Source organism: Phyllostomus discolor, chromosome 7 (assembly GCF_004126475.2).
Source record: "Phyllostomus discolor isolate MPI-MPIP mPhyDis1 chromosome 7, mPhyDis1.pri.v3, whole genome shotgun sequence".
NCBI classification, from domain to species: domain Eukaryota; kingdom Metazoa; phylum Chordata; class Mammalia; order Chiroptera; family Phyllostomidae; genus Phyllostomus; species Phyllostomus discolor.
The window spans coordinates 81,174,829-81,188,820 of record NC_040909.2 but is presented as its reverse complement, the minus strand read 5'-3'; the positions used below and the strand labels follow the sequence as shown (position 1 = coordinate 81,188,820).

Here is a 13,992-nt window from a genome sequence, read left to right as displayed (position 1 = left end):
ATCTCACATTATCCTTCTCATTAAATAGTGTTTCTTAAAGGAAATGTCATTCCCAAGTAAGCAAATTAACTTTGGGCATTGACATGAAGTAATGCAACCACATTGCTTTTCAAAAGAAACTGTTGCTTTTCCAAATAAGTTCAATTCTTCATACCTAACATGAGATGACACAGCAAGTGCCACAGAGTTATTTTATTTTATAAGTGTATGCAGTGGTATATTTATAAGCCTCCTGAGCCTGCCGAAGAGTTTGCCACACCAGGTAATAGTACCTAAGGCCTTACATTAGGCTCCTCTTCATGTGATGTTGTATTGAATGGAGCTTTCTTATTTATAAAAGGCCACTTGGGTCTGGTTAGTGCATCTGTATGAGATGCTAATTTGGTTTTCTTAGTGTCAGAAAGATGTGATCCTGCAAAAATGACCATTTGATTCAGTTAGAGCCTCACTTTAATGAGATGGGAAAACTCCCTTCTGCTATTTCAACTTAAAACTTCATTCCTCTAACTGAACTTTTGCTTCACATAGTTGAAGAATATGCTGGAAATCTATAATTGCATGAAGGTAGTCAAGACATTTTTCCATGAATGCTAGTCCACCATGTGTCCTCACTTCATTACTAATTACACACATGTTAACAGCATTGTTTTAATGAGGCATTTTGGGATTTTGCCCCATTGTACTTATAATAGAGTTTTAATATATTCAAAATGCACATAAATATGGAGGAGAAATTATCCAAAAAGAAAGTTGAGTTTGTACAAAAGCTAATTAAAATCAGGCATCTTACATGGTAAAACAAATCTTCAGTGATTAAAAGAACCTCCGCAAAGGCATTCTAACTGGGCAAAGATCTCTCCACATTAGCAAACATTCCATGTTTCCACCACAAGTGGAAAGGTGAAACTCAACAGCTATCTTACTAGTAATTATCTCCAATCTCAGCTTTGTTGGAAAGAGAGGAGGATTCCTACTACACAGGACCCATATGCACTGAAGGACAAAGAAGACCAACTGGTAGACCATGGTTTGGGCCCGGGTTCACAAACTCATTCCATGGCAAATCACTAAAGTTCCTGGTGCCTCAGGCCCTCATCTGTAAAATCTGCATGACAGTCCAAGCTCTGAGAGACAGACGTTGTGAGAACAAATGAGATTGTGTGAATGAGCTTCGTGAGTTGGAAAACACCAAATGTAAAGCAATGTTATTTCTTTAATAAGGCCAATGGCTTTAGGTAACTATCTGGAAATTATTATTTCTTTTAGATTCTTAAATCTTGGACTAACTTTTTTTATAAACGTATTCCAAAGATCACAGACCTATGATAAATTCCTTTTTTAAAAAGTTAAAATAAGAGGTGGGGAAAGGAGGATAATATTGCAAATAATTCCCTCTTAGAAACACCATCAATAAACTCAGAGGTCCCCAAACTTAGTGAATGAGGACAACTTTTTCTGTGTTGTTTTCATATCATCTCCACTGTCATCCTAAAAAACACAAAACCACCCACATCAGAACACTGTTAGAAAAACCTGTTATATGATTAAAATAGCTCAGTGTTTACAAAGCATAATACAACTTTTTGTGAGGTATGCATACTGCACCCCCAGCCCAAAATGTTGCACATTTTGGGGTGGGCTGCAGGGGCTTTGCAGGGTCCAAGTCTGTCCAGAAGCATTCCCAGCCCAGCACTCCAGGTGCGCGTGCGCGCTGACGCTGGTTGTCTGGCTTGCAGAGGGCCTCAGCGGATCCTGGAAGGAGGGTGGCGCCCCGTCCAGCAGCTGCGGCAGCGGCTACTGGAGCTGGAGTGCCCCCAGCGACCAGTCCAACCCGTCCACCCCGTCACCACCGCTGTCCGCCGACAGCGCCAAGCCCTTCCGTAGCCCCGCGCCCGACGATGGCATCGACGAGGCTGAGGCCGGCAACCTGCTCTTCGACGAGCCCATCCCAAGGAAAAGAAAGGTCAGCCTCTGCTCCCCGTTCCTGGTCTTTGAAGACCCACAACAAATCCAGGGTCCTGATCGGAGACAGAGCCACTAAGTGTGGACACGTGTCTTACAAGCATGTATGTTCCCGCCCTTACCAACCCCTCTGGGTCAAGTTGCAACCTGGTGTCAGAGTTGACATAGGTGCCCCAGCTCATCCTGTAAAATAAAATATCCTTTTCTCTTTTCAGCTTCAAAGAGCATATTGAAACAATGTTTCAAATTTTATTTTTAGAAAACCATATGTGAAACATGCATGAAAGCCGACACATACATGTATGTAGTACTCACAGAACAAAAATTGTATTTTACTAAACTAAAAGCTAAAAAAGGAGCTCTAATCAGTTGATTTAATACAATTACACATTTATTTACTCCTCACAGCTGTCCTGTCTGGTAAGTATCATTTTCCCAACTTGATATGAGGTAATTGAAGATCAGGCAGATAAGATGTTGAACCTGCCCTGTCCTGCAGGTTAGAGGGGCCAGACCTGCCACTCAGACCCAGATCTGCCTGAACCTAAAGCTCATATTCTTTCATTCTCTTCATGTATATTTAAATTCATGACCACTCACAATTTTTCAAAAGCATTTCTACTTCATAGAATAAAACAATCCACTGCTACATCTAGAAAACATTTTAACATTATTTTTTAAATGGCTATGCCAGTATGAGGCTGTTATTTTATATATTTGTCTTTTAAGTTATTGTTGGTGGCTTCATTATGAGTGACTATTCACAAACAAAAATCCGAAGCAAAATCCTGAGAACTGCAATACAACCCTTCTCTTTTTATTTTCCCAATTTATTTCAAAGAGGAAAACAAAGAGATGGCATTGGTCCAACACCATCCCTCCCTGCATCTTTGCTAGATTACACAGCATTGTAACTGTGGAGGTTACAAGGACCCTCTCTCTGTTTGGAGAACAGGGGATAAAGGAGGCTCCTGCCCTTCCCAGAGACAGTGCATGAAGATTATTGCTCCACACACCAGTCCACTGGGCAGGGAGCTCGACCTGTTCAGTGTCCTGTGGGTTCCCAGGGACACTGGGTCTTCGCTTGACTAGTCTTAGAGAGAGACTGGCACTTGTATTGGTGGGAACCCTCAGGCAAAACAGCCGTGTGGGGACCTGAAGGGTCATCCTGTTGCTTCAGGCTGCACAGACTTTCTCTCTGGGGCCATTTGTGTGTGTGGCCCTCGCTATCATCAGATATGGCTTCATTAATGAACTGGACAGAATATGGTGTGTTGTGCGTGATCAGAGCTTTTGTTTCATTTGTACACTTGTTTGTGTTGTGCATAAGGGATCTCTTACTGTGGCTCATGGGCAAAAATTCTGTTCTGTGTCATAAAGAAATAACATAATCTGTGAGAAAGGAAGGAGCCCTGATCAGAAATCAAAAGACCCTGGCCAGTGTGGCTCAGTGGACCGAGTGCTGGCCCACGAACCAAAGGTTTGCTGGTTCAATTCCCAGTCAGGGCACATGCCTGAGTTGCAGGCCAGTAGAGGACACATGAGAGACAACCACACATTGATGTTTCTCTACCTCTCTTTTTCCTTCCCTTCCCCTGTCTCTAAAAAAAAATAAATAAAATCTTTTAAAGAAATCAAAAGAGCCCCATTCTCAAGTTAATTTTGCAACACTGAACACTTTAGAAAATTGTTTTCCTTCTCTGGTCATCAGTTTCTTCATCTACAACACAAACATACAGGTATTATCAACCCTCTCTTAGGACAACCATGAAGATTCAAAGTGACCATACATAAAAAGGGTTTATAAGCCCTTTCTAAACCAACTAGAACATAACAACATTTTAATAGACATTTTAGGGCCCCTTAACAAAGCCATGATCCTGATTCTCCTGGTTACAGAAGCTCTCGTCTCTCCTGTGTGCCCCCACCATGGATACCTCACCCATGTTCCACTTACGTAAAAGGAAAGAGAGTGTGAGATGCCCCTAGACAAGCCATCATTGCTTACTATGGTAGTGAAGAAGAAATGCTTGCTGATAATAACTACATTTGCATACTCAGTTACAGTTTATGAAATATATTTAAATGCAGCATTTTATTTAATCATCACAAAAATTCTCAGCATATCCACATCCTCATTTTGAAGAAGAGGCTCATTCAGGTTAGATGAGTTGCTCAAGGTCTTATAGTTCTTAAAATGTAGCAGAGGTAAGATCAGCTCAGCTGAAATTGCAAAGAGGAAACTCGAGGCAAATTAATTCAAAGCATCCACATTTGCCTCTGCCTGCAGAGGAGACTCATGTGGAGAGAAAATAATCAGAGGCAGCACCAGCCAACATTACCTGGTGGCAGGGGGAGAAGGGAGCAGAGGGTTGGGGAAGAAATGATGGCAGCAAGGGGGACTGCAGGCTGTGTTCAGGGGCTCCCTGCTTGAGGCACCTATCACTCAAGATGCCCTTCAGCCAAGGTAGGTGGGAATGCAAGAAAGGGGAAAGAAAGGATTTCTCCCAGCTCTGGAGATTAGTCAACCAACTGCATCCAGCCAAGTTCTAGCAGAATTTTTCCTCTGGAGTTACAGACAGACTGAAAGGACTTCCCTGGTAGTGTGGGCAGGACACTGGGACTGTAGGAAGGTGCAGTCCCTATCATGACCAGAGGATGCAGTGACCCTACATGCAGTCGGGAAGAAAAATCCTATGGACCAATCCCAGGAGATCTCTAAAAAATCAAGACATGCTGATAACTAACTATTAGCTAACTATTAATATGCTTTTTCTCCATCTCAGATTCCAGATTTCCCCATTCCTTAAAAGAATCAAACAGTTTGTGCTTGGGAATTAGCACTCCAGCTCCAAGTAATGTGACCTTAAGCAAGTCACTTGACTGCTCTAAGCCTCTGTTTCCTCATCTGTAAAATACGGGTCATGGCAGCACCAAAAAGATGGGGTTGCTGTGAGGGTTCTGTGAGCAGTAAATGCTGGCTGCTCATATTTTGCATTGACAACAGACTGAATGGAAATGTGAGAAGTATGGGTGTGTAGAGAACGGAATACTTGCCTCCATCCTCCAGCCTGCCTCCATCATAACCATTTCAGTATACCCTGGGCCCCTCAGATACCTTGGCTGTATTTCAGGTTAATGGGGACCCCAGCCTACAATCCAGTGAGGGATGAGGGCAGCAGTGACAGTGGTAGAAACTGAGGCCAGACAAAGAAACCCAGCTCAGGGCTCTGACTTCCAGAACAAGCGCAGCAACTCAGAGGCAGTCACAGAATTCCAGGCTTCTTCATTTTCACCTCTTTCACAGGTGTCTGGACCATGGACCACTTTACCTGTGGACTGAGGAGATGCTCAAGTCACAAGAAAAAGCATCAAGTTAGCATAACAATTGTTCAGGAGTAAACAAAGAACTAATCAGTGTCTCAGTCTTTCAGTCCCAGAAAGAAGTCACTCACTAAATGGCGAATGATGGTTCTGAAAAGCTAGCAGACCCACGTGGCCCTTATGTCCTCATCTCAGTGCTGGTTTCATTCCTAGCATTCCCCTGAGCACAGCCTTGTGCAGGAAAACCTGCTGCTTCAGAAATAGGCCCATCAGGCAAGATGTGGGCAGAGCAATGCTAAGAAAGCAACTCAGGTCACACTGAGTGGATGTCACAGTGATGACACCACACAGCCAGCCAGAGCGGGGGCGGGGGGGTGGATCAGGGTAAAGACTGTGATCTAGGCAACTTAGTGACAGCCTTGTAGAATAATCTGCCACCCCAGCAGTATATGGGGTTGGAGCATCTGGAGGACTTCAGAAGTCATCCAGTCCAGGGTCAACTTCTCCACCTCACAAGATTGTTTGATCATGTCTACAAATGGGCAGAAGCCCCCAAAAATGAGAGGCACTCTTAGAATCCACTGATTGAGAAAACACATAGTCACTGCAGATTTGTATAAATTCAGGGATGCTTTTGTTGTTTTTAAAGAAGTCATTTAAAATCAACTTTAGGCATAATCTTTGTGCAATAAAATGAACCTGTTTTAAGTATACAGTTCAGTGAGTTTTGGCAAGTTTCTACACCTGGGTAATGAGCACTCTAATCTAGGCCAGCCTATTGGCGACCCTCTCCAGTCGGACACTCCTTGCACCTTGCAAACAGGCCCCCCCTGAGCTGACAATAGATGAATTGTGCATGTTGTGGAACTTAAACTAAATGGAATAACATAGCATGCACTTTTGGGTGTACAAAATTCCAAGTGGAATTAATAGTGGAATAGTTAACAGGAACTTGTCATGTGCTGCTTGTAGGAACACAAAATAACGCAACCACTTTGTAAAACAGTTTGCCAGTTTCTTGTAAAGTAAATCACTCCTAGAATATTTACCTAAGAAATAAAAAAACCTGTGTCCACAGAAGAACTTGTAGACAAGTGTTCATAGCAGTTTTATTTATCATCACCCTGAACTGGAAACAACCCAAATGTCCATAAACAAGGAAATGGATAAACAAAATGTGGCACATTCCTTCAGTGGAATGTCACCATACAACGGACAGGAACCAACCACCAATTCACGAAACAATGGGTGAAGCTCAAAGTCATTATGCTGAGGTAAAGAACAACATCTGTAAACAGTGCGTGTAGGTAGGAGATGTTTCATCAATGGTTCATATACATTTGAATTCACCCATCACTATGCATTAACCTCACACACTTCACAGACCGAAAATATCCATCTTCTTCAGTGTTCCTGTTTTACAAATAAAGAAATAAAGCCCCAAAGTGGTGAGATGACATGTATAAGTTTGCTTTCCCAATAAAGAAAAGGACTGGAACCCCTGTCAGCTTCTAGGCATTTATGGTTTTTTAAATACATCTGTTCATTTCTCAGTCTTTTGGAAACTGCTGAGGGTCTGTGTGGACCTCTTGATTCTGAGAGGGTTATTGAAGCTTCTGCCAAGCAGTGTGGGTTCCTCCCCCATAAGGCCAGTTGAGGGCCATGTGTAATGCAGCAAACCCACCTGTGCAATATAACCAAATGCCTCCTTCTTTCAAGGACCTGGTCCTCTTGGTAGGCTTGGGTGTATGAGCCTCCACCCCCAACACACACCTATATGCATATGCACACATGTATACATATATACACACCCTAATCTCCATGTAGGACATACCTTAGGATCTTCTTAGTTGCCTCAGGAAAGTCAACTTGGTATCAACCCCAGGCTGCTACTGCTAAACTGGACAGTCAAGTAAGTTCTGGAATATAACTTTAATTGGACTTATCCTAAGGCGTGAGTATAGGTATGAGTATTCTTCAAAATGCAGGTGTGTCTCCTCCCTTGGAATTAAAGGTGACCTTCAGCAATCGTCTTGTCAGTCCTGCGTATTATGCTGGGCTCTGTGAGGAAAGTAGAAGACACTTTATAAATCCTAAGGAGGAAACAATTCATACCAGGGCCAAGGCTTACCATGAAAAAGACAGTGACAGCATCCTGGACCAGGACCTCAGCCTCCAACCCCAAGGCAGTTGGTGTCAGCGACAGTCCAAAAGCTTCTGCAATGGTAGAGAGCCTCCAGGCAGCTGTCCCTTGCTGTCCTGAGCCACAGCACTGAAGCCAGTGTTTCTGCAGATCTTGCCTGGAGCCACACACTGGGCATGTGTCTCTGCTCATTGCTGCAGGGAGCTTCGGCTGCCCCTGGCATGGCTGTGAGTGTCAGATCAGGCACATGTGATCCCAGTGACAGTGGTCTCCTCCTCCAGATCTTCAGTCTCCTGAACTTGGGTCGAGCTGCCAGGAGAAGCCAGGGTTGAATCACAGGTGGTCACACTCAGACTGGGCGGCTGTGACTCTGCCAGCAGCTGCACTTAGTTTGGCTGCCTGGGACAGGCTTGGGCCTGTGTGGCAAGCCCAGCATTGTTTACTTAGCTGTTTTATCCTGTTTCCTCCCACAGCAAGAGCAAGTTGGTTGTTTGTAGACAAGGACTTGTCTTCATTGGATGTAGTTAGGGGACTTTGACAAGTACTTGACTACCATTTAAGGGACCTTCTGGTTTGACGCAGAACATCTTCACCTATGTACAGACCCTTGGTTTCATTCAAGTTGATCTAATCATACGTGCACTACAGGGTTACTTACATTTTTAGAGAAATAACTTTTAAAAATTTAAAAATAGGGTAATTTTTATATTTGGAAATTAATGTAAAGATAAGATACCCCTACCCAATGTTTCCACCATGCAAGAATACATACTTATTTGCATTACATACATCTCTCCCACACACAAAAATCATGTTGTTCGTATTCTTTTATAACCTACTTTTCCCTGTATTCATTAGGTTCTGGCAGGAAGCAGGTGATGTACTCAGAGGAATAATTAAAAAGAGTTTGATGAAGAGGCTCTTTACAAAAGTGCAAACAGGGTTGAGGAAAACCCAGAAGGGTGGTGTGGTATCCCAGAGGCTAACTACCAGGCAAGGTCATTACCACCCCAAGACCCAGGAGACGAGTAAAGAGAGGGGTTTCCAGAACTCAGAAGGTTACCAAAACTCTGGAAATACTAGCAGAAGTGGTAGTTTTCAGAGGAGAAATGTGGCCACTGCCTACCTGTGGCCAGACTGAAGGGAAGCTGGGGGAGTCCATAGCCTCCCGTCTCTCAGGGGCCAGCCCCAACCTGAGACCCACAGGCAAGGGGCCCACTGATACACCAGGCCAACCTCCATGGCACAGAGCAGGTAGAGAGAGTTTTGAATAGCACAGCTTCATCATTTGAAAAATGGGCAGGAAGCACTCATAATGTGAGGATTTGTCCCTTAATATTGTGAAGTCACTAAATGCTTTAAATAATAAAAGTAAGGAAAAAATGTGTTGGGACAACATAAAGACAATATTGATATGTGTGTTTCCATTTTAATATAACTTCTTCTCCCATTTCTAGAACTCCATGAAGGTGATGTTCAAATGCCTCTGGAAAAACTGTGGGAAGGTGCTGAGTACTGCAGTAGGGATCCAGAAACACATCCGGACCATTCACCTTGGGTGAGGCCACCCTCCCTTCAGCGCTTGGTGTGGGCTTCTCTAGTGCCCGCTCTCAGGCAGGACCCACCAAGCTGTGCCTTCAAAGTTCTGAACACAAGAAGGGCCTGGGCTTGCTGGGTCTTCTTAATCACTGCAGATAAGAGGCCTATACCACATAGTGGGAGGATCATGGGTGCAAAGTGTACTTGGCTGAGAGATGTTAGGTGAGTCACCACTCTGAGGTTAATAATACAATTCACCCTACAGGGGGGTCACATGCAAAGGTCAAAAATAAAACATAGTGAAAGTGATTTGTCAAAAAGACAACACTAGGGTAGGATAGGACCCCTCTGAAATTGTCTGTAAAATTAAATGTGCATTTTATCCCCTCAGAGGCATACAGACCCTAAAAAGGTTTTAAGCACCATGTGTCAATCACAGCTGCTCTTGCCATTGTTACGATGCCTGATGACTTGGCTCTGTCATTTTCTACACTTTTCCTTGTGTTTTATAAAAACCTTTCTAAAGAAATACAAGGTAAATCTTTGGGAGCCATGGTGATAAGCAGCCATACCAATTGCAGTGATGATTCCCCAGCCTTGTTCTTTGGGGTATGGGTCTCTCTTGTCTAGGGATATGGGACTGAAAAGGGACCTTATGAAGCTTTAAGTCATAACCAGTGCACAGACAGCAACCAAATGCTTGGACACACAGAGGAGTCCTTTCAACAAGATGAGTGTTAAGAAACAGACACTACAGTCACTTTGCTCAGCAAGGAATAATTTTAGGAAATACATCATCCATAAAAGTGTTATAAAAGAAAAAAAATGGGTTCTAGGTTATTTTGCTCACCTGCATGGGTGGGGTCCTTCAATGACTGGAGAGAAGTAGGAACCTCCTCCCCAACCAGTGAGGCTGATGTCTGTGGCACAGTCAGTCCCTCCCAGAGCAGAGCACAGAGGTCACCAGGCAGATCATCTAGTGGGTGTGGCCCAGCAAGGCTGGGCTTTCAATCCCCTTGCCAGGAGGTCTGCCCTGAAGCACTGTGGGCAGACACACCATTTCTGTAACTGAAGACTTCGGGAAAGAAATCCTGCAGTGTTTCCCCTTTTACCTAATCATCAGGATGACCCACAATGGAAATAGCTCAGCATTATTTAGAGGTCTAGAGAGAATTTCCCATAGCTACAGTCAGGAGGTAGGGTGTTTGTTTTCAAGTCCATCTGCCCAGAAAATTGTACCCTGTTCAGCATCATGCAGAAGCTGGTGCTATATTCTTGTCTGTAGACTAAGTGGTACCACATAGTTTCCTTTGAGCTCCTGGGTGCTCTCCCCCTGGGTGAAGTTCACAGTGCAGTCACTGTATTTGCTTCCTAGGGGTTCCCTTTTTACTCAGGGCTCTAAAATGGCCTTGGGGATTAGCGTTCACAGCCTGCCAGTAATCCCAGGAACAGGCCTGGGTTCGCAGGAGTTCTCAGACAAGAGAGATGAATTGCCTTTGCCCTAGCCCATGAGCTCAATTTTGTGACTATAAGACAAGGGGACATATTTAATGCATGTTGGTTGTGGATGCCAAAGCCCAAAGAAACTATGTCTTCATCTGAGTCATGCAGTGCACACCAGCCAATTTAGAAAGTACCGTTTTTCTCCAAACCATCCCTCTGTTCTTGTGTTCCGGGGCTCATCCTGACTTATCCCCAGGTGGACGCACCCTCTCCCCCAGCCTGTGTGTAGGACTTGGCAGCAACCAGTAGCAACTCGGCCTGCCCTTGACTGGAAAGGAAATGAGGACAGAAATGGAACAGACAGATGTGCATTCTTCATCCTATTCTCTGGGGTCTTCTGGGGGGTGCCATCAAAAAAACCATAGCCACCCAGACCTGAGACAGCACAGACACCTCCCCAGAGACTCTACCTGAGCATTCAGCGGACATGAACCAGGGCTGGGAGAAGCCACATATTTGGCCAAAGAGAAAGGTTAAGAAAAGGGGGTTTTTATTCTAGGTTGTCTAAAGGGATCATAAGTGGGAAACAGTTTATTGCAACTCAGTGATCTATCCTTGAAATGTGGGAGACCCCACAGGAGGAAGACACACAGCCCTTGCTCAGCCACCCCATAAAGCCAGGTTACTAGACACACACCGCTTCTTTAGCAATTAACACTTGGAATAAATGTCTTCTATGGTTCGGACAGTTATTTTAATTTACTTAAAATGTGCTGTGAAAAACTTCCATGGCTCAGGGAGAGCTTTGAAAGCAGAAGACACTTTCCTGCCTTCTGACATATACCTCATTCTGATTTCGTAAGCACCGTGTTCTTCTCACCGGTCAGAAACACTTCTCCTCACTGTCTCATTGCTCACTTAGCCCTCGCCACCAGCAGGCACTGTGTTATCCCGTTTGCTCAGTGAGAACCTCACTCACAGCTCCATAGCGCAGGATTTGAAACTGAGACACCTGACTCCAGAATTCATGCGTGTCATCACCATGCCAAACAGCATCAGCCTCATTCATCCATTCAACAGTGAATAGGCACCTACTGTATGCCACATATGCTGATATGTGTGAAGCCTCGAGAGGATGAGCAGCAACACATAGCCCTAGAGAATGTTGTAAAGGAGGCAATAGAGGTTAAAGCATTAAAAAATGTATAAAGTAATTTAATAAAGTGAATTAAATAAAATGAACACCCTTCAGAGGGACCATGGAGGATCTAACACTCAAGAGTGAAGTGCTAATCCTAACCTTAAACATACATCCAAAACTTGACCTCTCGTCACTTCCAACACCCCACCCACCAGCCACTGTTGGCACTCATCTGGGTCTTTGATGTTGAGGGATCTGTTTAAGAAGCCACTGAGATTCCTCAAAGCCCCAGTGGCTTTCATCACATTCAGAACACAACTTGAAGCACTTCCTGTGGGCTGCAAAGCCCTCTGTGACCTTGCCTCTGTCTTCTCTTCTCCTACCACTCTCTACTATCCTTCACCCCAGCCACTGGCCTCTGCCCTTCACAGAAGACACCAAGCCACTCCCACCCCTGACCTTCATTGCTCCTCACTGTGCATTAGTCTTCCTGCAATCTGGCATGCATTCCCTCTCACCTCACCCAGGTCTCTGCTCAAATCACCTTCTCAGAGAAGCTACCTCTGAACTCAGTTTAAAATATGCCCCATCCCCATCACTTACCCTGCTTAAGGACACTCTTATGCTTCTTAATTTTTCTTTCTAGGATTTATTACTACCTGGTACATTAAATACCTATTTATTTATGGGTTCCTTATCTGCCTCTTCCAGTAGATTTAATTTCCATCAGGACAGAGTCCATCCATAATTTGGCCACTATGCTATTAAGAGACCCTAGAAGGTGTCGGCACATAGTAGATTCTCAATAAATTGTTGAATAGGTGATTGATTGGTTGGTTGGTTACACAGATTACTCTAAGAGGTCAAGGAGGTCTTTCTTGGAAGTGGACAGCTGAGTGTTGCAGAGTAAGAGTTTTCCAGGTAGACAAGGGAAAGGAAAAACCTTCCAGATATAGGGAACAGCATGTGCAAGATGGTTTAGTCTGATTGTTTTGCTGTCCTTTGCACTAGGCGTGTTGGGGACTCCGATTATAGTGATGGCGAAGAGGACTTCTACTACACAGAGATCAAGCTCAACACAGACTCAGTGGCAGATGGACTGGGTAGCCTGGCCCCAGCTTCGCCATCCCAGTCCCTGGCTTCACCACCCACCTTCCCCATCTCGGATTCAAGCCGAACAGAAACCCCTTGTGCCAAAACTGAAACTAAACTGATGACGCCCTTGAGCCGCTCAGCCCCCACCACCCTCTACCTCGTGCACACTGACCATGCTTACCAGGTGATGTGCCAGGGATCCTGAGTAGCAGTTGGCTCCTCACCAAAAGCAGTCCCATTCTCCCCTGGGAATAGAAAAGCAACATCACACACAGTAACCCAGTAGCTGAGTTCATTTTTTCCTTTTTCTCCTTTTAAAGCCAAGATCTCACAGAAAGGACCCTCTGGGTTCTTGGAATCCCCAGGATTGACTGGATATCCCTTAGAGGCAATTATGAGGATTACAATCCTTAGTAGTATAAAAGCCTCAGAAAGATGCCTGACACATGCTATAAGTGAAATAACAAGAAAGGTGAGCACTGAAAAGCATTAGTATAGTGACAGAATAGCTCTCTACCCCAAATCTGGGATTGTATGCCCTGCTTCTGAGTTGGCAAGCAACCCTCTCAGACTAGACAGGTGAATGTCAGTGTTCCCCATGTCAGTAGTGTCCTCATCCCCTGGGAACTTGGGAGACGTCAGTTCTTGGGGCACCCAGACCCATTGGACCAGAAGCTGGGGTGGGCCCAAAGCCTGTGCTATGACAGGCCCTCCAGGAGACTCCTTTACTCTGAAGTCTGATAAGGCCTTACAGATAAATCATCAAACAGAGGACATGGCTGAAGTTCCTTGACCCCAGCAGTTATTAACTTTTTTAATTGGTTTGTTTTAATAAAATGTTAATGCACTCAAATTTTAAGAAAACATTTTATCTATAATTCTCAACTACCTTATATAACTTTGAAAAGAGAAATCTGCCCTGGCTGGTGCAGGTCAGTGGATTGAGCATCGGCCTGCAAACCAAAGGTTGTTGGTTCGATTCCTGGCCAAGGCACTTGCCTGCGTTGTGGGCCTGGTCCCCAGTTAAGGGCGTGCAAGAGGCAACCAGTTGATGTTTCTCTCACACACCCGTTTCTCCTCCTCTTTTGCCCCCTTCTCCCCTCTCTCTAAAAACAAATACATAAAAGCTTTTAGAGAATAAAAATAAAAAAGAAATCTCCTTTATATACAGGGTGGGGCAAAAGATTTGTGGTTGTTCATATAGAAAATAATGCAATAGTTAATAAATAATGAAAAAACCTGTGTTTTGTGTACTCACAACTGTAAACGTATTTTTGCCCTACCCTGTATTTGTAGTTGTGTTCTCCCATACCTGTGCTTCATACACACCAACCATGCTTACAAG

At 44.3% G+C, this 13,992-nt stretch overlaps 1 protein-coding gene across 2 annotated transcripts in view; it reads left to right on the top strand.

Annotated features, from left to right (window-relative positions):
* The window catches only part of ZNF704 (zinc finger protein 704), a 158,005-nt gene that overhangs the window by 124,863 nt on the left and 19,150 nt on the right, over positions 1-13,992 (top strand). For both annotated transcript variants that reach the window (XR_004904329.1, XM_028518353.2), the window contains exons 4-6: positions 1,737-1,963; positions 8,887-8,987; positions 12,564-12,831. Coding sequence is in view for 1 of the 2 variants with exons in the window: in XM_028518353.2 (XP_028374154.1) it covers positions 1,737-1,963; positions 8,887-8,987; positions 12,564-12,831 (596 nt within the window). In the remaining variant the exon portion in view is untranslated. The remainder of the gene's footprint in view (positions 1-1,736; positions 1,964-8,886; positions 8,988-12,563; positions 12,832-13,992) is intronic.